This window comes from Eumetopias jubatus, unplaced genomic scaffold, assembly GCF_037043125.1.
Source record: "Eumetopias jubatus isolate StellerSeaLion01/CBP00866 unplaced genomic scaffold, mEumJub1_p1.0 scaffold_8, whole genome shotgun sequence".
Lineage (NCBI taxonomy): Eukaryota > Metazoa > Chordata > Mammalia > Carnivora > Otariidae > Eumetopias > Eumetopias jubatus.
In genome coordinates, this window is record NW_028274814.1 from 21,465,914 (window position 1) to 21,492,718 (window position 26,805).

The 26,805-nt window shown below is 37.1% G+C and overlaps 1 protein-coding gene across 2 annotated transcripts in view; it reads right to left on the minus strand.

Moving 5' to 3' along the window:
- Positions 1-6,136: 6,136 nt before the first annotated feature.
- Positions 6,137-26,805, minus strand: part of LOC114217303 (heat shock 70 kDa protein 14) — a 37,531-nt gene continuing 16,862 nt past the window's right edge. For both annotated transcript variants that reach the window (XM_028114135.2, XM_088025800.1), the window contains exons 10-14: positions 26,284-26,386; positions 10,626-10,838; positions 10,051-10,224; positions 7,994-8,064; positions 6,137-7,144 (exon numbers count right to left, since the gene is read on the minus strand). In XM_028114135.2, the coding sequence (XP_027969936.1) occupies positions 7,066-7,144; positions 7,994-8,064; positions 10,051-10,224; positions 10,626-10,838; positions 26,284-26,386 (640 nt within the window). In that variant the 3' untranslated portion in view covers positions 6,137-7,065. The remainder of the gene's footprint in view (positions 7,145-7,993; positions 8,065-10,050; positions 10,225-10,625; positions 10,839-26,283; positions 26,387-26,805) is intronic.

Sequence of the window (26,805 nt, forward strand, 5' to 3'; positions counted from 1 at the left end):
CTCGCTGAGATTGATTTAATTGGTATGGGGTGTGACCTGAGCTTTGGAATTTTTTAGAGCTCCCCAGGTGATTGTAGTGTGCAGCAGTTTGAAACCACCAGTCGTCTCCATCTGTGCTTCTCTCACTTGAATGGCCATAGGAATCATCTGAGGATCTTGTTAAAATGCAGATTCAAATTAGGTAGGTCTGGGCTGGGACCTGAGGTTCTGCCGTTTCTAACGAACTTTCCGCCTGATGCTTCTGGGGGGGAGGGGGTCGAGGGGAAGGGTGTGCACAGCTTGCTAGCAAGGCTGCAGGAGGCCAGGTCTTCTCTGCTGGACAACTGTAGCAGCTCCTAACCGGGCTCCCCACCCACCCCCCACCGCCCCGCCCCCATCCATTCTTTACACCGATGGCGATTGTTCTGAACAGTCTAACGCAGAAATCTTGAAAGAGTCAATTGGGAAAATTTGGGTAGAAAGCCGTTTGACATCGACCAAGGATTTTAAAAAGAAATTTATGTCAAAATTACAAAAATCTTTCAAAACATCATGTATAATAAATATGAAATACTGTATACACAGAACATTGAAGAAATTACTTTGGTTCCATTGTGAAGTACTGTCTAGCCACTTAAAAAGATGTTTATGAAGACTTTAGTATCATGGGGGAAGTGTTAAATATGTTAAGCAAAAACAACAAAAACCTGTAAAAGTTTCAACTACATAAAAAAAGTATAGGAAGATAAATGTAAAATCTCTGGGGAGTGATTTCCTTTTTGATAGCTCCTTTTTACATATTTAATCATTTTCTATAATGAGCATCTTATTACCTTGGTAATAAGGAATAAAAAGTCCTATCCATCCCTATCACATGGAAGCCCCTTTGTGATATGGTTGTTCCTGTCCACTTCGCAAGCCTCACTGCTCATCATTCCCTCCTAATTTGTGACTTCCTCGAATATTCCCTGCTCCCTGTCCCTAGGACTTCAATTCTGCTCTTGCTGCTAGAAAATGCCTACTTTCCCCCATCTTTGCCAGGATTACTCCTAGAGACCCTTTACAATTTAGATTCAGCTTCACCGCCTTCCTCCCCTCCCCAAGTGTATTCACTGCCAGTCCTATATGTTCTTAGAACAACCCAGGAGCACCCATCCTGTTTCTTGGTTTTTCTTCTACCTCATTGACCTCTCTTCACTCCCCTTTTTGGTTCCCTTTATCTAGCCTAAATGCTGGGGTTCCTCAGGGCTTGGCCCCAAGACATCTCTCTTAGGCTCTCTCCCTAAGTGACTGCCTCAGTTCCCATGGATTTATATATCATCTTTATGCTTAAGGTTCCCAACTTTTTGTCTCCAGCCTTGACCTCTTCCCTGATTTCCAGATTTGGATATCCATAGTGCCTAGCTGACATATCCTCTTAGGTGTTGCACAAACATCTCAAATTGAACACACTCATAAGAATGCCCTTGATTTTTGCCTCCAGACCCGATCCTCTCCACTGCAAGTGTCCCCAAACTTCCTCATCTCAATACACTGCCTCCACCATCTACTCAGGGTTCCAAGAAGGAAATCTAGGTGTCATCTTGATTTACCCTCTCCTCATTCCATAATTTCATTAGCAAGTTGTGTCAATGCTATGTCCAAAATATACCTTGATTCTGCCTCTTTTCTCCATTGCTGCTGCTATGCCCTTAGTAGAGGCCGCTATTTCTCACCTGCAGTCCTACAAAAGCCTACCTGGTTTCACTTCCCCTATCGCTTCCCCTCTAATCCATTTTCCATACAACTGAGTGACCTTAACACATAAAAGTGGGACATGTCCTTCTCCTGCTTTAAATACTTCCCAGAGTACCTAGAATAAAATCCAAACCTCCTGATACCTTGCTAGGCCTTAAGTGATTGTAACTGGCCACCCTGACCTTACTTTGTGCCACTCTCCTCTTTACTCATTGTTCTCTAGGATCTTTTCCACCCATTCAGAAATCTTTTATGGTGTATCTCATATGTGCCAGGCAATGTATGAGGTGCTAAAAGTAGACAGGAAAGAAAAAAGACCCCATCCGCATAGAACTCATATCCTAGTGGGAGAAGCAGATAATAAGCAAGTACATAAATATCTTAAGGCAACTGTAATTACTTCCTAGAGGAGAAGCTGCTCTCTCTTCACATGGCTACCTTCTTATTGCTTGGGTCTCCGCTTCTTCCACTTCCTCAGAGGCCTCTCCTGGTCACCCTATCTAAAGAAGTTACCTCCTGTCTTCCATTCTCTCTCTTTGGCACTAAATGCACTTTCCAACATTTGTAGTTATCTTGTGTTTTTTTGGGTCTTGATCAGTTTCAGTAAAAACTTACAGAATGAATTAGACTCTTTTGTAAATCAACTGTTTCCGTTGTCTTTGTCTTCAACCCTATTAATTCCAGGGGACAGAGGAAACCTTGTCTCTTCAACAGGTACACTGTGTAACTATCTAAAGCAGCAACTCTCAAAGTATGGTATAGGGACCCCGAGACCCTTCAGGAGGCTCGTAAGTTCAAAACTTTACATAATATCAAGATGTTTTTCTGACTTCTTTACTCTCCTCTCACAAGTATAGAGTGAAGTTTTTCAGAGGATACACAACTTGGATATTGTAACAGATTGAATGAAGAAACAAAACAGAGCTGTCTTCTCAAGACAGACATTAAAGAGATTTGAAAAAACATAATACCACACTTACTACTAAATCTTTTGTTTTTGAAAAGTTATCTTTCATAAAAATGTTACTAAACATGTAATTTTTTTATTTAAAAAACGAGTGATTTTAAAAATCTCTTGGTTTTAGGTCTAACCCAGGGGAGGGTAACATTTTTCAAAACATTCAGGAGACAAGGGGGAAACATACTACTGTAATCCTCACCTGTAACTCAGGGAAGTTTGTTCTAGAAAGTTCCCTCCCATCTTCTCCATGGCCTGGCTTCTGAGGATGGTTCTGATCTTCCCTGAAAAACCAGATCCATGCCAGGCCCTTAGCCCCAAGTTATCCTTGGATCTGCCCAACATGCCCAGAAACAAGAGCTTAAGACTGATAGCGAAATTTCACATAGGAAAGAGGAAGGGAAAATACAGTCAAAGGGACAACAAGTTACAAGAGGAAGGAGGATGGTTCAACAGATGAGGTGAAGGAGTGATAGGGAAACCGGAGGCAAAATATTTACTGCAACAGCTATGACTCCAGACCTGGCGAACCTGTGGGGAACCCAAATTCACCCCACACACATACCTGATATGCACCTTTGTATAGCCAACAACAGAAAGTGTCTGTGGCAGAAAAAAAAAAAAAGTGTTGGTTTTTAACTTCTATATGGAAAATAACTAACTATGTATGTATATATATAAAACCAATACAGGGGCACCTGGGTGGCTCAGTTAGTTAAGCATCTGCCTTCGGCTCAGGGGTCATCATCCCAGGGTCCTGGGATTGAGCCCCATGTTGGGCTTCCTGCTCAGTGGAGAGCCTGCTTCTCCCTCTCCCTCTGTCTCTCCCCACCCCCACTCATGTTTGCTCTGTCTCATTCTATCTCAAATAAATAAAATCTAAAAAACCCCCCCACAAAACCCAATATAAATAAAAGCTCTTTAGGTTCTCAATAATTTTTAAGAGTGTAAAAGAGTCCTGAGACTAAAATGTTTGAGGATCTTGGTAAATCCTGGCTATAAATGGAGAAGGAAATCAAAAGCCAGACGCATGTATCACTGGCCTCAAGAGAAACATACAGAAATGCCTCCACCCCCATTTTTTCCCATAAAGACCTCTGCAAATATGATTTCTGGAGACCCATGGAGTGTCTCCTGTTTCATTGTAATGTTCTTCAAAGGGCAGGGAATAGAATGGACAATGTGAATTTAAATGAAATAATGCAAATAAAGTGTTTAGAATAGTAAGCAATCAAGAAAAATTGTTTACAAAACAAGCATATGAGTATTAGTTCAAAATTCACAGTCAGTTCTTGGATAAATTATTTAACTTCTCTGAATCTATTTCTGTTTCTACATGTAGAACACAATAGAGGCTAGATTACTCTTTGCATATTGCAACTACTCAGGGAGTTATGGTGAGGTTACAATCTAAAATGAGATAAAGAATTAAAGCAAACAGTGGTATTGTTATAAATGTTACATGGTTACTCACTGTTACTTTAGAAATCCTGGCATTTTCCCACAGAATTTATTTTGTGCTGATACATTTTTTTTAATCTTTAAAAGCTCTTCCACATATAACAGCTTTGTGCTGACAAGTATGTTGTGTCCTCCCAAGACTTTCACAGTATTATATATAGGAATTTATTTCTATCTGTATATTTGGCTCTTTCCTTTGGACAGTATCAGACATATAGATAGGCAAAATTATAGTTTGACATAATCCCTTCCTTTACTGGTAAAAGTGCAAATGTTTTAGAGCGAGAGAGAGCACAAGCAGGGAGAGGGGCAGTGGGAGAGGGAGAAACAGGCTCCCTGCTCGCCTGACGTGGAGCTTGATCCCAGGACCCTGGGATCACGACCTGAGCCAACAGCAGATGCTTAACTGACTGGGCCACCCAGGTGCCCCTCATGTTTTTAAAATATTTGGACACTGCAAAGATAATTGGTAAGTGTATGAAAAGATCATCAAGATGTTCATCAAAAATATCTTAAGTTGTTACTCTAGGTGGTAGAATATAGGATGTTTTAGATTTTCTTCTTTTGCAATTTTGTTTTTTTTTTATTTTAAAAAGATTTGAGAGAGAGAGAAAGGAGGTGCATGTGCATGCTGAGCAGGGGAAGGGGCAGAGGGAGGAGGAGAAAGAGAATCTCAAGCAGACTCCCCACTGAGCTCGGAGCCTAACATGGGGCTCAGTCTCACAGCCCTTGAGATCATGACCTGAGTCGAAATCAAGAGTTGGATGATTTAACCGACTGAGCCACCCAGGCACCCCTTTCTTTTGCAATTTTAATTTTATAATGAATGTGTATCATTTTCTAATTAGAAGAATGTTGAAGCTATTTTTACCTTGAAAAAGTAAAACACAAGAAAAGTTAATCGGCAAACCCTCCCCAAATTCAGAAGAAAAAAACTTGTCACATTAGGATGCAAGACAATTTGGAGAACATTTCATTAGGCAACAGAGCACCTTTGGTGACAATTTCAAATTTGATATGTTTGGGGGAAAAACATGCAAAGCTGACTAATAAAGCCAGAAGCAGTGGTATTCCTTTCCTTCTTTATTGTGTTTCTAAAGAAATCACAAAATATGCAAAAGATGTACTTACTGGCCATTGTTCTTTAGAATACAAAGACTTATTTTTTCTTCCATGCAATGCACTTATTCGATAGACACTGACTGAACACCTATGATCAGGTACTGTTCTGGGGCCTGGGACATAATGGTGACTAACAGCGTCTCTGCTCTCACAATACTTACTAATCTACTGGAAAAAGCAGTCAAGTAAGTAAATTATAACATAGACATGGAAGAAAAGAAAACTCTTGAATAAATCCTTCTGATATTTTATTCTACAGGTTTCATTAATCTACTTCAAGGGTTGACATTTTCTGTAAAGAGCCAGACAGTAAATATTTTAAAGTTTGTGGGCTACAGAATCTCTGTTCCAACTACTCACTGCCATTACAGTGTGAAAACAGCCACAAACAATACAGATACCAGTAAGCCTGGCTATATTCTAATTAAATTTTATTTACAAAAATAGGAATGGCATAGAACTGACACACTGGCTAGAGTTTCCCAGTGCCTGATCTAGTTTAAAGAGCTAATAGTAACTACGAAATAAAATCCTAAAGCACTTTCCAAAGCACAAATGAAAGCAGTTCAACTAGTTCAGATGCTACTTTCCTATTTTCTGAAAACATTTAATTTATATTTATTTATTTGATTTCAAAGTTTTTATAACTGGAAAAGAACCTAAAAAATAACTAAGTACTCAGCCTTAATCAAAAGGGTATGACTTTGAGTCCGCTTCTTTGTGGACTCAGAATCATATCTGAATTCTTTTTCTGTCAGTCTGGTACAGAATAATCATGAAAAAATGTAAGTTTGGCTTCTGTATCTTTAGAAATAGACTATTACTGCCACCCAGCTCCATAAAAATAAACTATAATGAATAAAGCACATCCACAAAGCCTGAACAAGATAAAAACAGCACAAGTTTTAATTTTAACACTGGGTAAAGATATTTCCTCTTCTCCAGTTTTCTGGGAACCAAGGAGAGAAAATGAGAAAAATCCTCTCTTGATAATAGAACCTGATATGCACTGCTCACCATCCAGCTCTCTTTTCAATATACACAGATTAGTTGTCTTGTTTTAGCTAGTGAATAAGCTTTACATTAGTAATCCACTGAGTATCTCAATGCACTAGTGAGTGTTCTCTGATGAACAGAATGTGGCTAGCCCGCTCTTCAAAATAAAAAAGACCTTTTAATTTCAAAAGATAATATGTGTTTGTTGGAAAAAAAATCACACCAAACAAAATTGTAAAAAGGAAAAGTGAAAGTGCCACCCTATATTTCTGTCCACAAAAAGGCCACTGTTACAAGTTTGGTGGGCAGCCTTCTAGACTTTTGTTTTCTATGCTTGTCACACACATATCTATACACAATTGTTGAGTTTATGAATTTACTTTTTTCTTTTAAGCAAAAATGGTATCTTACTTTTCACATGGTTCTCCAATTTTCTTCATTTAATATCAAAAACTTGTAAATTGTTCCGAGTTTATATTTAATAAGAATTAAGACTTGTTCAAATTTGAAGTTATAGAACAAAAATTTTTTAAAAACACAAATTTCCAGTAAAATTTCCTTCAATGCACTCAATTTAATTCTAAATAGCTTCATGATAGAAGTTCCTTATATTTCCCACTTTAATAAAGGACCTTATATTTCCCATCCTAAATGGAAAACAAAAAAAGGTTGCAACACTTACCAATATTTTGTATTTTAATAGAAACATATACGATTCATTCAAAAAGTATTTTAATATAAACATCACTTGTAAACAAAACCAAGTAATATTGATAGTCTAGTTCCAAAAAATTCCTGGTTTCTCTAGAACACTAAGATGCCACTTCAATAGTAATTGCTTCACATTTTCCAGTCTCTTGATCTGTGCACGTCACATGTAAAGATCCATCCCTAAACAAACAAACAATAACATTTCGTAAGCTCATTTCATAAAAGCAGAAAGTTCTTAAGAAATTATTTGAGGACTTTGAGTAACAAGATAATTTTAATTTTTGAAAGGAGAGTATTAAGATAAAGAAGAAACACAATTTCAGTGTCTAAACTTGTGTCATATGCTATAATTAGGTAGCTATTCTTAAAAATTTCCTAGACCACTGACACAAAAGTTGTATTCCTTGAAAACCAGGATGATCAAGATCTCAAGTTTAAGACCTTATGCACACTGAAGATGCATCATGCCATCTTCAAGCTTAGGCCAAGGCAAACCTACTCTAATGAATTTGACATTCTTGCTAAGTATGGTTATGGAATGAATTGTCCCTAAAGTTAATTTGGAAATGATTTACTTGCAAGACATAGTCTTATAGATGGCCAGTTATTAGTGGAGTGGTGATAGCTGGATTTAATTAGTAATCTATTTCCTAAAGATTTTCTGTAGCAATACTGAAATAAACTTATCCTTTCATAGGACAAATAATATCAGTTATGTAAACCTTAGAAGATTTTATTTAAGATTGATAAAAATTATATCTCAAACTTCATGGACCAGTTTTTTAGGCTGACCACACCAAAATAATTAGAGTTCATAAAAATTCAGAATGCAAATGATTTGAGATACACTTTCTTTGCAAAATACAGCAATTTTGTAGGGCAAAAAATGTAACTCATTGATAAAATCTTTGCAAGCTTTAATACACGATTTTACTAGAATGGCAATGTCTGAAGAAATCAATAAACTGACAAAAAAGGTCAAGCTTCACAGTGAATTTTCTGAACATCAGAAGTAGTTTAATTTTGTACCTTTTCATAGTAAGAACAGCTAATATATCACGTAATCCATTTTCTTTTTTATCTAGATCCTGGAGTACAACCTGTTTATGCAAAAATAATATAAAGATGATTCAGTATTTTGATATATTAATAAACTGATGCAACAGTTATTCCAATGCACCAAATCTTACTTATTACTGAAACAAATCTTTTAAAATAGGGCAGTTTTCAGAGACTAGGATTAAGCTTTCTTAATGGAAATGTCTCCTCTAGAAGGGGAGCATATAACTAAGAGATTTGTTCCTCTTAAACATATTGTAGATTATGAAGTATACTTTGTCTCAGAAAATAAAGACTGCTTTTCTTTTTGGTAATTAAGCCATTACCAGTAACATGTAAATTTCATTTTGGCATATACTTCTATATATACTTTTAAAAACTCTTAATATTTTAAATACACTTGGAAAACCAATTAAAAGAAACACATGATGACAAATTCTTTTGTACAACTAAGATTACATTCTTACATACGTAAGAGATACCAATGAGGGGTGCCTGGGTGGCTCAGTCGTTAAGCGTCTGCCTTCAGCGCAGGTCATGATCCCAGGGTCCTGGGAAGTGACTTTTCAGATTTTGCCAATATCAAGTCCCAGGATCCTGGGAAGTGACTTTTCAGATTTTGCCAATATCAAGTCTTATGATCTTAGGCAAGCACTAAGTACATTGGTTTACACATTTGTAAAACACAGAGATTAGAACAGATGGGATCTCTAAAAGAGTATTTTCCAAATTCAGTATAGGTGACTAACTCTTCTCCTTCTGGCATCGTGACAGTAGCTGCAGAGTTTTGGAGTAGTGTATGAAGAGAAAAGGTGACAAATGTACAACAGAAAGAAGCTAAGGGAATGCTAAGGCAGCCAAGTGAGTTTAGGAATAGAGTACACAAAAAAGTGCTTATATAGTAATCCACAACAGAAACATGTGGAGGAGCTTTTGAAAACTTTACTATTTGAAGGAGCCCTATTCCCCTAGATTCTAAGATGTTTGAGGTGGAGCCCAGATAGGTTTTATATGTGTGTTTTCATTATTCTTTTGTTGAATTAGAAAACAGATATAAAGCTGAAGATACTATGCATTCCCTTTGGTGACCTACATTTGTTTTATTTTCACTATAAAAGTATTTCATGCTCATGTCCTGTGCTCTTTGTTAGAAATTCAGTACAAAGTGTTAAAAAGTAAAAACAAAACAAAACAGCAAAAAAAAACCCCAAAAAACCCTCTTGGTACCTTCAAATCAACCCAATGTTAAGTTTTCTAAATATAGTGCTAATACCTATAAATATTTTCTGTATCCATGCATGGATATTTATATACACACAGCTACCCAAACACTACCTCCCTCACACACACCCATGCTCTTCAAACTTTTTATTTAAACACAAATGACATCATACTGTAAATATGGCTCTGTAGTCCCTGTATATGTGTTTTAATGTAATTATATTTCTTGGGCATGTTTCTAAGCAAATAAAGTGGCTCCACCTCATTCCTTTTAAAGGATGCAGAGGACTCTATAGTATGAAATAGAAATGTGGTATTTTGAAAAAGTAAAGGTATCCTGTATGAGAGGTGGCAAGGGCCCAGGAATAAAACCAACTGAAGATAAATCTTAGCTCAAGGAAAATAAGGTATTTACTACCATGAGCCTGTTTCTCAATTATCTATGAAATGAACATAATACTGTCTATCTCATGGCATTTTGAGATATTTGTAAGTTGCTTGGTATAGCACCTGGCATACAACAAACCAAAAAATGTCATTTTCCCCGCCACTTACATTTTACCAAGGAGGGTAGAGAGCACAAAGAGAAAAAATACATATTGTATTTTGTTTTTATTTTCCTGTAACGCTTTCAAATTAAAATTGCTTATTTCTTTTCTCTTTTAAAAGAAGTAATCCATTCATAAAAATGTGTTAGATAGATGTCTTATATACATTTATATTAATTGACATTAAACTGAGTCTAATGAAGAAGGAAAAGCTTCAGTTTCACATGACTAGTTCATTGCCCAAATTTATGTATTCACCTGTGCAAACTTGTCTTCTTCTTTTGCAGAGTTTTTCCCCTCAGACTCATAGAGTTCAAGGCATACTGAAGATATACTTGCGGGGGCTTGTAATGTGTGTTGTCTTCGAGCTGGCAAAGGAGTCCCTGATGGGAACAGTACTGTGAAACTGTTGGCTCCTGATTCATCGACTCCCTAATAAGCAGAAAAATAATATGCATATCCTTTGATATCTATCATTACAAAGTCACTCCTATAATAAATATACTTAATCCTTGTTGATAATCTAAAAACTACAGATAGGCAAAGAGAAGAAAACAGAAGTGATCCTTAATCCCAACCTACTTCATTTAAAAATAAATTGAAACATGTTATCTATCTCTTTGAAGCTTATGATTAAAATTATAAGAAATTAACATGTTAGATAAATACTAGCTGAAAGAAAATGAGAAACTCATTAAATGTAAAATTATAAATCTAAATTTAAAATTTTTATCAATATACAAAGTTTCACTATAAAACCATGGTATGTATAAGAACTTAGGGCAATAAGCTTATGCTACTTTTATGGAAAAGTAAAGAAAAGCTAAGCCTACCTTAACTAAAATATCTTTGGCTGAACACTCTATCTTAAGGGAGTCCTCCACTAAAAGGTTTTCTTTCCCAATAAGAATCCCTGCTTCTATAGCTGCACCAATAGGGATGACCTCATCAGGAGGGATAGAATTCAGAAGCTCAACAGTTGGGAAAAGATCTTTAATTAGTTGCTGTAGCCTTGGGATTCGAGAAGACCCTCCACAAAGGACGACCTAGGAAATAAAATATATATTTAACACATTTTAAGTAACATATTCTTTACTCATAAAAACAAAATTTAAAATGAAGAGATCTCACCACACAGTACAAAATACAATATAGCCACAATGTGGCTTGTGATTAATACTGGGCATAGGAGGCTTAACCATAAATAGGCATTTGAATAGGAAATAATATATTAATACTTTATCCTATTCCAACACTTGTAAAAGAAATGATTACATAAATCGTACAGCATTTTTGTCACAAAATGAATAAAAGCAATCTATGTGAAAACTATGCCACAGATTTTTGTCTTTACCATGGAAGAACACTGAATTTTCAGAAAAAGATGTTTTGCAAAACTACATTTTAAGCTCTTGGTCCATCTGATTAAATATGCTGTGTCTGAAGAATTTCATATAAAATTGCTCCTTTATGAGCTTGTCTGCACAAGTGCCCCAGCATTTATGGCTGCCACCTGAGGGAATGGGGCTCTAAATCACCTAGCTCTGATGATCAAAGGGATTGGCATTCATGAGTCCCATAGGACTATCAGAAACAAAGAGGCAGTTTTTAAATGGTTAAGGAGCATCCCCTGCCCAGTGGCTATACACCTGGTCTCAGCATAGAGGGAGCCAGGCAAAGATGCCCATTTCCCAGTTTATCCCTGGAAGAGGTTTGACTGCATACTTTCCCAGCTGCTGCTTGAGAGTCTGGCTTCCAATCAGCTTGTATCTAGGTGCTGACTGCAATCCTCCTCTTTGAGACACTGATGGTCTTGGCACACTCTCAACTACTGAGAGCCACTAAGAACAAAGATGTCAGCTTAGGCATAAAGGTTTGAGAGGCAACCAGGAGCTTGAGACTGGGGTGATTGCAAAGTTAATTTCTTATGTAAGACCAGTGTGTCAAGACTGGAAGATGTGGCAGTTATATGTAATGCACAGAAATCAACATGGAGAGTCAGTCTCTCTCTCTCTATATATATATTTGTTTGGAATATATATATTTTTGTTTGGATTCCAAACAAAATAACAAAATAAATCCTCAAAAACCGATCTTAATGAGACAAAGATAAGTGATTTTCCCAATACAGTTTAAAGTAACAGTAATAAAGCTGCTTGCTGAAGTCAGGAGAGTAATGTGTGAATAAAGTGAGAATTTCAACAAAGAGATAGAAAATATAAAAAACTACCAAACAGAAATCACAGAACTGAAGAATGTAATAACTGAACTGAAAAATCCAGCAGAGAGGTTAAACAGCACATTAGATGAAGCAAAAGAAAGGATTCGTGAACTGAGAGACAGGACAGAGGAATTCATCTAAACAGAGGAGCAAAAAGAAGAAAGAATGAAAAAGAATTAAGATAGCTTAAGGGACTTATGGGACAACAGTAAGTATACTAATATACATATTATAGAGGTCCTAGCAGGAGAAGAGAAAGAAAAAAAGGGGCAGAAAGTATATTAAAAGAAATAATGCCTGAAAACTTACCTAACCTGGGGAAAGAAACGGATATCCAGATCTAGTAAGCCCCCAAATGACCAAGTAAGATGAATAAAGAGACCCACACTGAGACACATTATAATTAAAGAGTCAATGGGGCACATGGGTGGTTCAGTTGGTTAAGCGTCCCTCTTGATTTCAGCTCAGGTCATGATCTCAGGGTCATGAGACTGAGCCCTGCATCAGGCTCATCGCTGGGCGTGGAGTCTGCTTAAGATTTTCTCTCTCCCTTTCCCTCTGCCCACCCTCCTGCCCTCCCCCCAAAAAAGTGTCAAAAGTTAAAGACAGAGAGAATCTTAAAGGCAGCAAGAGAAAAGCAACCTGTTACATACAAGGGACCCTCTCATAAGATGATGAGCAGATATTTCAACAGCAATCTTGCAAACCAGATGTGAGATATCCTAAGTGCTGAAAGAAAAAACCTGTCAGCCAAGAATACTGTCCTGAAAAACTGATGGAGAGAGAATGTGTTTTACAGACAAATGAAAGCTGATGGGGTTTACCAGACTAGCCTTATAAACAATGTTCAAGGGAGTTCTTCAAGTTGAAACAAAAGGATGCTAATTAATAACCTGAAAACATATGAAACTATAAAACACACTGGTAAAGGTAAATATATACAGCTGACCCTTGAATAATTCAAAGGTCAGGAACACTGATTCCCTGCATAGTTGAAAATCCATGTATAACTTCTGACTACGCCAAAACTTAACTACTAATAACTTACTGTTGACCAGTTATTGTGTTACCAATAACACAATCAATAAACACATTTTACATGTTATATGTGTTATATACTGTATTCTTACAATAAAGTAAGCTTGAGAAAAAAATGTTATTAAGAAAATCATGAAGAGGTGCCTGGATGGCCCAGTCGTTAAGCATTTGCCTTCGGCTCAGGTCATGATCCTGGGGTCCTGGGATCGAGCCCTGCATCAGGCTCCCTGCTCAGCGGGAAGCCTGCTTCTCCCTCTCCCACTCCCCCTGCTTGTGTTCCCTCTCTCGCTGTGTCTCTGTCAAATAAATAAATAAAATCTTAAAAAAAAAAAGGAAAATAATGAAGAACAGAAAACACATTTACAGCACTTTATTGTATTTATTGATAAAAAATCCATTTATGAGCAGATCTGCTCAATTCAACCTGTGTTGTTCATAGGTCAACTGTAGTTAAATTCAGAATACTCTAATATTGTAATGGTGGGGGGTGAATCACTTATAACTTTAGTATAAAGGTTAAAAGAAAAAAATATTAAAAATAACTAACTACAATAATTAATGAATGAAAACGGAATACAAAAAGATGTAAATTGTGACATCAAAAACAAAGTGTGGAGAAGAGGAGTGTAAAAATGTAGAGCTTCTGTATGTGTTCAAAGTTAAGCTGTTATCAGTCTCAAATAGGCTATTATAACTATAAGATGTTTTATATAAGCTTCATGTAACCATAAAGCAAAAACCAAGAGTAGATAAAACAAAAGATAAAGATATCAAAGCACATTACTATACAAAAAAACCATCAAAGCACAAAGGAAGAAGGAAGAAAGAAACACATGAACTACAAAACAAAATTAGCAAAATTTGCAAATTAGCAAAATAAAAATAGCACAGTTGACACACACACACAAAAAAACCACTGGGGGGGGAGAGGAAAGGAAGAAGGGAGAAAGGAGGTGGAGAAGTAGACGGGGTAGGGGTTCCCCATTACAGCAGCAGGAGCCAGTAAACCGGGACGCTCACATCTCTCCCCTGTGGGCAGAAGTGGCCCCTTCCTCCCAGGGTCACTGCCCTGTCCCACCCTTGGCTCCCCCAAGCCTCTTGGGAGGTGGACAGTGAGAGTAAGTTCATACTTATCAAAAATTACTTTAAATTATTTTCTGTACACTAACAAATTAGAAAGAGAAATTAAGAAGACAATCTATTCACAATAGCAATAAAAAGAATAAAATACTTAGGAATAAATTTAACCAAGGAGGTGAACAATGTATACACTGAAAACTATAAACATATTGATGAAAGAAATTGAAGAAGACATGAATAAGTTGAAAGATATTCCATGTTCATGGACTGGAAGAATTAATATTGTTAAAACGCTACCCAAAGTGATCTACACATTCAATGCAATCCTATCAAAATTCCAATGGCATTTTCCATAGAAATAGAAAAGACAACCCTAAAATCCATATGGAACCACAGAAGATCCAAAATAGCCAAAGCAATCCTGAGAAAGAAGAAAGTTGGAGCATCACACTTCCTGATTTCAGAATATATTACAAAGCTAGAGTAATCAGAACAGAATGGTATTGACATAGAAGCAGACACACAGATCAACAGAACAGAGAGGCCAGAAAAAAGCCCACATATAAATGATCAATTAATTTTCAACAAAGGAACCAAGAATATACAACAGGGAAAGGACAGTCTCCTTAGTAAGTGGTGTGGGGAAAAGTGGATATTCACAGGCAAAAGAATAAAACTGTACCATTATGTTATACCATATACAAAAATCAACTCAAATTGAAGACTTGAATTAAGACCTGAAACTGTAAAACTCAAAGAAAACATAGGATTGCAAGCTCCTTGACATTGGTCTTAGTTGTGATTTTTTGGATTTGACACCTGAAGCAAAGACAATAAAACCAAAAATAAATAACATCAAACTAAAAAGCTACTGAATAACAAAGGAAACCATCAACAAAATGAAAAGGCAACCTGTAAAAAGGGACAAAATATTTGCAAACCACATATCTGAAAAGGGGTTAATATGCAAAATATACAAGGAAGCCATAAACTCAAAAGCAAAAAACCAAACAACGTAATTAAAAAATGGATGAAGGACTTAAACATATTTTCTGAAGAAGATATAAAGGTGGCTAACAGACACATGAAAAGATGCTCAACATCACTAATCATAAGGCAAATGCAAATCAAAACCACAATGAGATATCGCCTCACACTCGTTAAGGTGGCTCTCATCAAAAACACAAGAGATAACACGTATTGGCAAAAATACAGACATAAGGGAATGTATACTGCTGGGAATGTAAAATGATAGAGCCACTGTGGAAAACAGTATGGAAATTTCTCAAGAAATTAAAAACAGAATTGCCATATGATCCAGCAATCCCACTTCTGAGTATATATTCAAAGGAAATGAAGTCACTATCTCAAAGAGATATGTGTACTCTCATGCTCATTACGGCATTATTCACAATACCCAACACATGGAAATATCCTGTGTCTGTGAATAAAGATGTGGCATATATATAAACACAATGCAGTATTATTCAGTCTTAAAAAAGAAAGAAATCCTGTCATTTGCAACAACATGAATGAATCTGGAAGGCATTACGCAAGGTGAAATAAGCTAGACAGAGAAAGACAAATACTGCATGGTGTCACTTATATGTGGAATCTAAAAAAAGAAAAAATGTCAAACTCAAAAACAGAAAGTAGAAAAGTGGAGCTAAGCAGTGGGGAAAATAGGGAGAGGTTGGTAAAAGGGTACAAAATTTCAGCTGTTAAGTGAATAAGGTCTGAGGATCTAATGTATAACATGGTGACTATAGTTGATAATATTGTACTACGTAATTGAGATTTGCTTAGAAAGCGAACTTAAGTGTTTTCACCTCTGATCCAAAAAGGTAAAAATATGGGATGACAGATATGTTAATTAACTCCATGGTGGGAATCCTATCACAATGTATACATATATCAAATCTTACCTGTACACTCTAAATATCTTATAATTGTATTTGTCAATTACAACTGAATAAAGCTGAATAAAACTGCTCCTTTATAAAGACCTTATTTTCCTAATTCATGCATTTAACACTTACATCTCCATAGGTACAGAGAATACTAAATAAATAGTTAGCCCAAGAAGGGAAATCATCAGTAATTACTTCTTATTTCACAGTCTCTTTATGGATGTTCTCAAAGCTCAGTATGTTAAAGAAAAGGATCAACTAATGAAAACTAGGCCTCTTTGACATTAGGTGTGAAATGAGGAGTAATACCATACCGATCTTCAGGTGAGAGCATGAGGAACATCAGCTGAGTGAAACAAAGAAAAAAAGAAAAGCAGGTTTGCCCTGGCAAAGTTCCCTAAGACTACTCCCTAAAAGGTCTGTTTTGGAGGTAAGTAAAAATAAAAGTCTTCTCTAAAATTTTATGATCCCATGTAAATATGAGAATAAAAAAGTAGAATACGCCCTTTCAAATTTCTCATATTCAACATCAAAAAGCTTTATTAAGAAACAATCAACTGATGCTATGCAAAAACAAACAAAACAAAAAAAAAACTAGAAAATCTTGGCTTTTGGAATTTTCATTTAAAAAAGTAAAAAAAAAACTAACAATGTGTTACCATTAATGCTGACAGTAACCACCAAGTTTTAATTTAAATAAACTCTTTAAATGATCTAGTCTGTAGTATGAGATTTCTTTTGTGATTTAAATTTTAATAGAATATACATATTTTGAATATAAATAACTTCTTATAAAGGCTTTTCAAATATAACTTTCACAGTAATTTCATAAAACTGCTGTTAAAAAAAATCAAATCACCTTAACTCCTTGGGTATTAAAAACATGAATCTAAACAACAAAAAGGAAAAACAATTACAGATTATTTTAAAATTAAAGAAAATAATAAAATCTATCAAAGCTTATGGAATAAAACCAAAGCTATTAAGAAGTGAAACTGTAGTTAATTTTTTTACTAGGGCAAAAAATAAATGAAAAAATAAATTGGCATTCAATGTAAGAATTTAGAAAAATAATGAAAGTGTCCTGGAAAGACTGGAAGAAATCAGGTGAAAATCAGAAATAAACCAATTAGAGAAGGAAAAAAACATGACTTAAAAAAAAAATTTAAGTTTTTTGGGGAGTAGTAGTGGCAGGAGTTGGAGCAAAAAACCAAACACACACACAAAAAACTGTCAAACCTAGGAAAGGAAAAGGAAATTCAAAAAGCAAAAAATAAAAAAGAGAAATTGTCCAGATTTCAAAAATTTCTCTATACTTTTAAATTTTAATATCAAAAGAGACACAAAAATTAAAAATTATAAGATTATGCAAAGTCAACTGTTAAGAATTTGAGAAATCATCATGAAATAGGTCTACAAAATACTTAAATTCAAGATTGAAGCAGTAAAGAGAAATCATGAAAGTTTCTTTAGAACTTCTGAGGAACAGAGAATACCCACAGAATACTTAAGAAGATGAAAAGATATTAAATTCATCTTGTAAGCATCTGAACCCAGGTACAAAACCACAAAAACAACACCAATAAAACAAAACCCTCTGGAACAAAGGTTGCAAAGAGGCAACTTGCAAATTTTATCATGCAAAATGTTTTTTTTCCATGCAAAATGTTTTGTCTCCTTACACAGAAATCTTACAAGTTCTGAATTAGTTACTAACATTTTAACAGTAAATTAAAAAAAGAAAAAAATCAAAACACTATGTAAAAATATCTCTAGAAGGGCTCACAGAAAATCAGTAATATTAGTTACCTCCAGGGAGGGAAAAGGACTGGGTGGTGGGGGGTAAGCTTTTGCATTTTGAATTATGCAAATATAAAACCAATTCAAAATAAACAGCAAAAATTTTTATTCCAAGTCCCTATTTGAGAGTCTCTTAAAAAGTCAAAGGCTTCAGTAGCACTAGCCTGCATCCCTGAAAGGCAGTTTAGGTGGGCAGCTGCTACCCCTCTTGGACTAGGGCAGCTCCCGTCTATATGTGGCAGGCCCACCACCACCTCCCGTGCCCCTCACACCAGCCAGTGGTGACTTGCCATTTATAGTCACATATTTACTCTGGCTTTTCTTACAGCAGAGATTTTAATGTGAAACTTTTCAAACTCTCTAACCCCATCTCTCAATCTAGTAGGAAAATGAGAGAAAGACCAAAAGGATTATGTGTTTCAGGGAAAATGGGGAATCTATTTCCTTTTCGAAGAATGGCACGGTACACTCAACCTGCTGTCTTACGTGGCTGCCTGGTAGCCTAACTGTGGTGTGGTACTTAAAATATTCATATAGTTTATGTGTAGAAAGAAATGGACTTTTTTTCATATCATCTGTGGGAAAAATCTCAGCAGTGATGCATCAGGTATGATGGATCAAATGTTGTCTTTCTGACTGACATTATATTCTGCATAAATACTACCAATAGTCTGTCCCCGTAAAAGATTTGACTTGCTCACTTCTAGAGAAATGAAATGAATACTTTGGAAACTCACTGGACAAGGGATCTGGCACATTTTCTTATGTTGAACTTAATTTACAGATATGTAAATCATATCTAAAATCATATTCCCACATTATGTGGTTAAAGATTCATTTTAGAATTCTACATGTATCTTTGGAGTAGTTATGTTGAATATATATTTAAAAACCACTGTACAAAGGTTCTGTCCTTGTTTAGAGAAACCTATTTTTTTTAAGGTCTTATTTACCTGAGGAGAGCATGCGCATGAGCACAAATTGGGGGAGGGGCAGAGGGACAGGGAGAGGGACAAGCAGATCCCTGCTGAGATCATGTCCTGAGCTGAAATCAGATGCTTAACCAACCAAGCCATTCAGGCACCCCTAGAGAAACCTATTTTGTGAGTAGATATTTTTCATGACGAAGATGAAAAAAATGAAATATTACTTCTAGTTAAAGGGTTTTAAATAATTTTTTAAAAAAGATTTTATTTGAGAGAGACAGCGAGCGAGCATGAGCAGAGGAGGGGCAGAGGGAGAGGCAGACTGCCTGCTGAGTGGGAAGCCCAACACAGGGCTTGATCCCAGGACCCTGGGATCATGACCTGAGCCAAAGGCAGACACTTAACTGACTAAGCCACCCAGGCGCCCCTCTAAAGGTTTTAAGGCTGAATTCTATACTAAACAACTCAAAATATAAGATCTGACACTCACATTGTGGAACAGAAGAAAAGGGGTTTCAGGTTCCAAATCTGGAGAAATTCGTTGTGAAAGAAACATTAATTATTAAATATTTCTATTTGTCAATTTGCTATTTTTTTCAAGCTGGAATTTAAAATGTAACCTCCACTATCAGATATTTGTATTTTTATACTGGGTTCAGATTGATATTTTGTTTTTTAGATTTTATTTATTTATTTGACAGAGAGAGACACAGCGAGAGAGGGAACACAAGCAGGGGGAGTGGGAGAGGGAGAAGCAGGCTTCCCGCCGAGCAGGGAGCCCAATGCGGGGCTCGATCCCAGGACCCTGGGATCATGACCTGAGCTGAAGGTAGACGCTTAACGACTGAGCCACCCAGGCGCCCCAGATTGATATTTTTTGACAGCTGTGTTTTCCTATACCTGACAACTTCACTCACGTTCACTCCTGGCCCCTATAACTAACTGCTAGAGTGTGTAACCTCTCCCACACGGTGCCTCAGGCTATGAGGAAAAGGAAGGTAATATTAACCTCTTTCTGAGGAACACTGTGTATGATTATATTATATTGGAATAAAGTAAGTACTGCAAGTTTTGGTTTAGAAGATATTCTGAGTAAATGAATCAGATATATCATGCTATTTTGTCATCCTAAGTTCAAGCATTTGAGTCAAAAAGGAATAATGCTCTTATTTCTTTGAGCATGTCTCAGTTTTTTTTTAAAGAGAGAGAAAGAGCAGTAGCCTCTGCTTATAAAGTTACAACCTTGGACAAGGTAGACCATTAAGGAAGAAGGAGGTCATGCTCCTAGACTGAAAAAGAAGGGAGGTAGGAGCAGGAAAGATGAGAAAAGGACCAAGCTGTGCCTCCAGCTTATAATACGCTTCTTATTTGAACTATGCTTCTTATTTGAACAATGCTTGAGACTCACCCATATGCTTCTTACTGTCCCTCAATAGAAGCCCTGGGGCCCTACTGATAAGCAATGGTTCAGGAGATGCCACAGACAACTTATCACACAGGAATGAGAGAATGAGTTGGAAGGCCAGTAGCTAAGGCACTTCTTTTCTTTCTTTCTTTCTTTTTTTTTAAGATTTTATTTATTTGAGACAGAGAGAGAGAGAACACGAGCGGGGGAGAGGGGCAGTGGGAGAGGAAGAGCGAGAAGCAGACTACCCACTGAGCAGGGAGCCCGAAATGGGGCTTGATCCCAGGATCCTGAGATCATGACCTGAGCCAAAGGCAGATGTTTAACCGACCAAGCCACCTAGATGCCCCACTAGGGCACTTCTTAGACCAACGAAACCAAAAGGCAGAACCATTCTCTTTTAAAGCATCTGATATCAAAAGGGGTTACTTTGTTCAGACAATATGGTTAAGGTAGAAGAAGCCTGAAATACACCATCTACTCCTTCCTGCTAACCCATGTAAATAAGGTGAAAATAATAAATAATCACAGAAAATTAATATATTAAAAGAATAATTCTTCATAACCAAATGAGGTCTAGCTCAGGAATACTGTTCCACATTAGGAAATTATCAATAATTTATCACACAACTTTAAGACAAATATAAAGGAAACCATAAGCCTGCCTTGCAGGTGTCCAGAAAATACATTTGTAAAGATTCACCACCTATTTCACGTTAACACAGGAAATGTGAGGAAAAGAGAATGCTCAATATGAGAAAGAGAATCTATTTCTTTTTTTTTTTTTTTAAGATTTTATTTGTCAGAGAGAGAGTGAGCAAGCACAAGCAGGGGGAGCAGGCAGAGGGAGAAGCAGGCTCCCCGCTGAGCAGGGAGCCCGATGTGGGACTTGATCCCAGGATGCTAGGATCATGACCTGAGTCGAAGCCAGATGCTTAGCTGACTGAGCCACCCAGGTGCCCAAACTATTTCAACCCAATTACCAGTAATCACATTTTTTGGTAAAAGACTAATAACATATTCCTCTAAAAAAGAGAACAGAAGAAGGAAGTTCTGACCAAGGCAACCAAATATATATAAAAAAGTGAGGGATACATATTTGAGACCACTCATGTATAACCCTCACGGCCCACCCCAACTACCACCCCATTCTCCTGCTGCCCTTATAGCAAAGCTTCTCGAGACAGTTTTTGTACTCATTGTGTTCACGATCCTACCTTCTATTTTGTATTAAATTCACTCCAGTAGCACGTTCTCTCCGTAACTCCACTAACACCGCTACGGTCAGGCACCTGCACCTTGCCAAGCCCAGCAGTCAGTCCTCGGGCCTCACCTGCTGGTGATCACAGGGCAGGTCATCTTGCCCTCCCTAAGGCAAACAGTTTTACTTGTCTCCTGGTTCTCACGTTTCCTCACTGGCTAGTCGCAAATCCCCTTTCGGCTTGTAAATGCGCAGAGGCCCTGCACCCCGTCCTGAGGTCTATTCTCTGTTGTGGCTCTCTTTCATGCAGGCATGGCTCTAAGCGACACACAGGCACTGACAAATGTAGACCTCCAGCTCGGAACTCCCTCCTACAATCACACTGTACTCCCGCCCCTGCAGCCAGAGGCATCCACGCTGTGCTCTGATCCGATCCCCAGCTCCCTTACCACTCTCTCCCTGGTCCACTCCGTCCCACCCACTACCCTCCCTGCTGTCCCTCAAACACAGCAAGCTTCTCTCACGTCGCTGTTCCCTCTGCCTGGAAAACTGGCAGATGGCACACAGCCGGTTCCTCTACTTCTTTCAGGTCTATCAAAAGCCACCTCCTTACATGGGTCTCTTATCAGAAAAATCACCCTCTGTCACTACCTATGACCTTATCCTGCTTTAGTTTTCTTCATAACAGTTATCATAACTGGGCCTTATTTTCTTTATATGTTCCTTTATACATTACCTGAATATTCCTACTGGAATGCAAGTGCTAGGAAAGCCAAGGCTTCGTTACATTCAGTGTTGTATCCCAAATGCCTAGAACCTGCTTGCACAGGAATAGGCATGCTCAATAATTAGTTGTGGATTAATTAGTAAATTAATTCAAATGCATTCCTAGGAAATTCAGAAGACTCCATGAAAACTTATTAATACCAAGAATTCCTGAAATGGCAAAAATATAGGGGTGCCTGGATGGCTCAGTCTGCCTTAACCCAGGGTCCAAGGGTCCTGGGATCGAGCCCTTCATTGGGCTCCCTGGTTGGCGTGGAGTCAGCTTCTCCCTCTCTCTGCCCCTCACCCTGCTCGTGCTCCCTCTCTCAGATAAATAAAATCTTTAAAACAATGGCAAAATATAAGATAAATAAGCAAAATTCTGTAAGTATTCCATTTATTGGTGAGAACAAATTAGAAAATAAAAGTATAAATGACATCTCATTCACAATAGCCATAAATCTGACAGTACATATAGCAATAATTTAATGTAAATACTAAGAAAACATGTAACTGAAAGTATTAAAGAAGATCTGAACAGAGATTATCAACTTTATGGTCAGGAAAACAAAATACTGTAAAGTTACTACACCATCCCAAATTATTTTACAGTCTTAATACAACTAACAAAATTACAATGGGATTTTATGTAAGAAGTTGAAGAATTATAAAGCTCTCTGGAAAAAGAAGTATGAATAAAGAAAATTTTTTAAAATTGCTATGTTAATAATGAAGGTTTACACCTACTCAGAAAGTAAATTGTTTTCTGGTGAGCAATATGGCAATAAATATTAAAGTTTTGAAATCTGGGATTTACTCCTAAATTTTATTCTAAGGAAATTAAGGATGTTCACAAAGCCACAAAGACTGATTTTTTTTTTTAAGATTTTATTTATTTATTTGACAGAGAGAGAGAGATAGCGAGAGCAGGAACACAAGCAGGGGGAGTGGGAGAGGGAGAAGCAGACTTCCTGCTGAGCGGGGAGCCCGATGCGGGGCTCGATCCCAGGACCCTGGGATCATGCCCTGAGCTGAAGGCAGACGCTTAATGACTGAGCCACCCAGGTGCCCCAAGACTGCTTTTTATAAAACCAAAATAACCTATACAACTAAAATAATTGGTTTTATTAATTATGGTATGTCAATACAATCAAATACCATGCAGCTATTAAAACTGCAGCTGTAGAGTCTCGGAGCTTGGTTAAAACGGAGGTATTAATCACATCAACCTATCTATGTGCTCTTCCATAATAAGCCCACTAAACCGACAGTAAAGAAATTTAAGATATAAGTGCATGAGGGCAAAATAAATGGGAACGAGATCTTGAGTTTGAGATTTCAACAAATTCTGGAAAAGAGAGGTATCTGTCTTAAGGCAGATGAAGTTTGAGATAACCAAAGAGAAAGCAAGGTGGTCTGACGTACACAGAATCCCAGGGTGGCTCAGGCCTTGGAAGCACCAAGCACCACAGGAAGGGAGGCTGAAGCAGAGACGTGAAAGCAGGGTGACTGGTAGAGAGGATATACAGAGTGAATGGACTCCCCAGAGCCCTCCCCTCACCCAGACAGGGGGCCAGCAGCACCTTCTCCCACACTCAGGGATGGAGGTTTGGACCAGTTATGGGATGTGGGTACAATGCTACAGCACGGGGCAGGAGTGGGCATGGTGCTGAAAGCAGGTGGAATAAGGGAAAGTGCACACAAGAACAGGAACCCTGATGCTCCTGCTCGAAGAAGGCCAGAAACCAGACACGTCCTTCTCAAGCAATAGATCAGAGGATTTCTTCTGGAAAAAAAAAACAAACGAAAAAAACCCCAAAAAACACGAAATCCAGACACTAAGGAGAGAAAGGCAGTGGGCATAGCCATGGTGAAGAGTGAGCTTGGGTTCCAGAGGCAGACTGCCCGAGCTCCAGTCCCAGCTCCACCACTTATGCGCTTCACCTCTTTGGAAACCTCTTAGTTTCCCCACCTGAAAATGGAGATCATGGTGCCTACCTCATGGTGCTTTGTGGGGATTAAATATTTTAAAGCAAGTAAAAGTCCAATTATTCCCTCCTCCTTCCCTATAAGAGGATGACACACCCCCACCCATGGCCACTGCCCTGTCTTTGCCTCTCTGCAGGTGGAGGAGACTTCCCTGCCCCACTGTCAGGTTGGTCTAGTTTTGGCCAACTGCATGTGAATAACGCTAAAGCACACCATATCGAAGCAGAAGCTTTTTAAAGCCATGCATGTTCTTGCAAGCTCTCTCCTTCTTTCCCCTCTGCCATGAGAAATGCATGTCCCAGAGAGCTGCTCCTTTAGGCTGGGTCCTAGAATGGGAAGCACGGAGAAGAGAGCCAGAGCGATTGACCTGCAGCCACCTTCAGCTGCCCACATGAAGAGAGAGAAAAAACTGTTTACTGTACAAAACCACTGAAATTTGGGGCTCGTTTGTTACTGTAAGAAGGTCAACAAACTACAAAGACAACTCTGTTTTTAAATTCTCAAAAGTGTATACTTTAGAAATATCTGGGGAGTGAATCTTTAATGACATTCTTAATCCTAAGTATATTCGACTTGAATTCAAACAATTGAGAATTGTACCATTTGTGATAACTAAATATCAGGGTTCTATGAACAGTTAATGAAGGAAGAGAACTTATATTAATTGATCACTTACTATTAATATGCTACACGATATTTCACTTAATCCTTGTAACAACCCTGTAGAATAAGTTATAACACTCACTTAAAAGGTAAGTATTTTCACCCCCCTAATAAGAAGAGATAGTTATATGTAAACAATGAATCATGGAACACTACATCAAAAACTAATGATGTAATGTATAGTGATTAACATAACATAATAAAATTAAAAAAAAAAACTAATGACGTAATGTATGCTGACTAACGTAACATAATAAATAAAATTAAAAAAAAAGAGAGGAGCTAGAGAAGGCTCAGGAAATTAAGTGATTTGGAATTAAGTCTACTCTCGAACTATGAGCACCGTGCGCCTTCCAGTTCAGGTGAGTCTGTCTCCAAACCCATTCACTTCCCATCACAGCCTCGCTACCATTATACTATGTCTTATTCTCCACAATCCAACCCCCAGCCCTCAAGCACAATGCCTGGCATGTTATAAGTGTTCAAAAAAAAAAAAAAACTTCTCGAACTAAACTGCAAAGAAAACCACCCAAAAAACAAAAATACCTCAATTTCCACTCTACAGTGTACACCAAAATAGTTAAAATATAAAAATTTTCAAACTATAGACAATTTAAAAGAAAACGATTAACTATGTCATACATGTGAACAGAGATGGAATTTATACTTAGAAGCAGCTGAAGAAATCAGTGACAGACCAACAGATATAAACAAATAAATGAAATTTCTGTATGTCAAGTACCATCCTTCCCTCAGAGGACCAAAATTAAACAGTAAACTACACGCCCCAGAAGAAGATTGCAGTAAATCACAACTAATGTACTGATTATGTAAAGCATTTGTACAAAAAAATTTTTTTAAAATAGGAAGATTTGAATCATTAAATAGGCAAAGAATATGAAATAAGTAGGAAACGAGGAAATACAAAACTGAATAAACATTTAAGAGATAATCCTTTAAGTATAATACATAAAAATATCAATTTTTCAACAATTCAATGGAAAATTTATCTTTGAATACGACTCTGAGTCAGGAAGGTAAAATACATATCTTTAGGTATTGCTGATATGAGTATTAGTTAGTGCAACTCTTTTAGAAAGTAACTGAAGGGGACGCCTGGGTGGTTCAGTCATTAAGTATCTGCCTTCGGTTTCAGGTCATGATCCCAGAGTCCTGGGATCGAGCCCCGCGTTGGGCTCCCTGCTCAGTGGAAGCCTGCTTCTCCCTTTCCCACTCCCCCTGCTGTGTTATCAATTAGCTTTTGCTTACATCTTAAAAAATATACTGGAAAAGAACTATTCTTTTTTGCTAGGAAACTGATAAATATGTATCATTGGAACCAGTAATAAAAATTCAATTTTCCTTATTCATCAACACAAGCTCAGAAAATATTTAAATTAATAAAAATATTATTTCAGTACCAAGGGGCTATTTCCTAAATTCCAAGTCTGATACTACTCCTAAAATAAATAAGAAAAATATAAAAGTATTACCTTATTGATATCATCTGCTGTAAATCCACTTTGTTCTAAGAGTTCTCTGATTGCTTCTATACATTTATTAAAAAGTGGAGAACAGAGAAGTTCAAATCTTGCTCTGTATAACACACACACACACATACACACACAGAAAAGACATAGAGAAAAGGCTCAGTACAATTAAGACAATTTTTCTTGTGAAGAGTAATGCCAAAACCTAATGTGACAGTTCTCTTAAAAATAGGTTTATGATCAGAACAAGACATTTAACACCCAACAGTGTAACACCATGGGGGGGGAGGGGACATCTAAGTTATTCATCTATAAATATATGAAGACATTCAACATCAAATTCAGAAGATTCTTACCCATGACTTACTTGTAAGCTTTCAAAAAACCTAAAAATAAATACACAGTGTATGGCATTCCCAACAAAGCCACAGATTCAGATCAAACCATCATTTGGAAGCTTTTGCTATTTTTATATGTTAGAAGTTTAAAAAATTATTTCTTATTTTTTCTTTATAATCTGAGTCT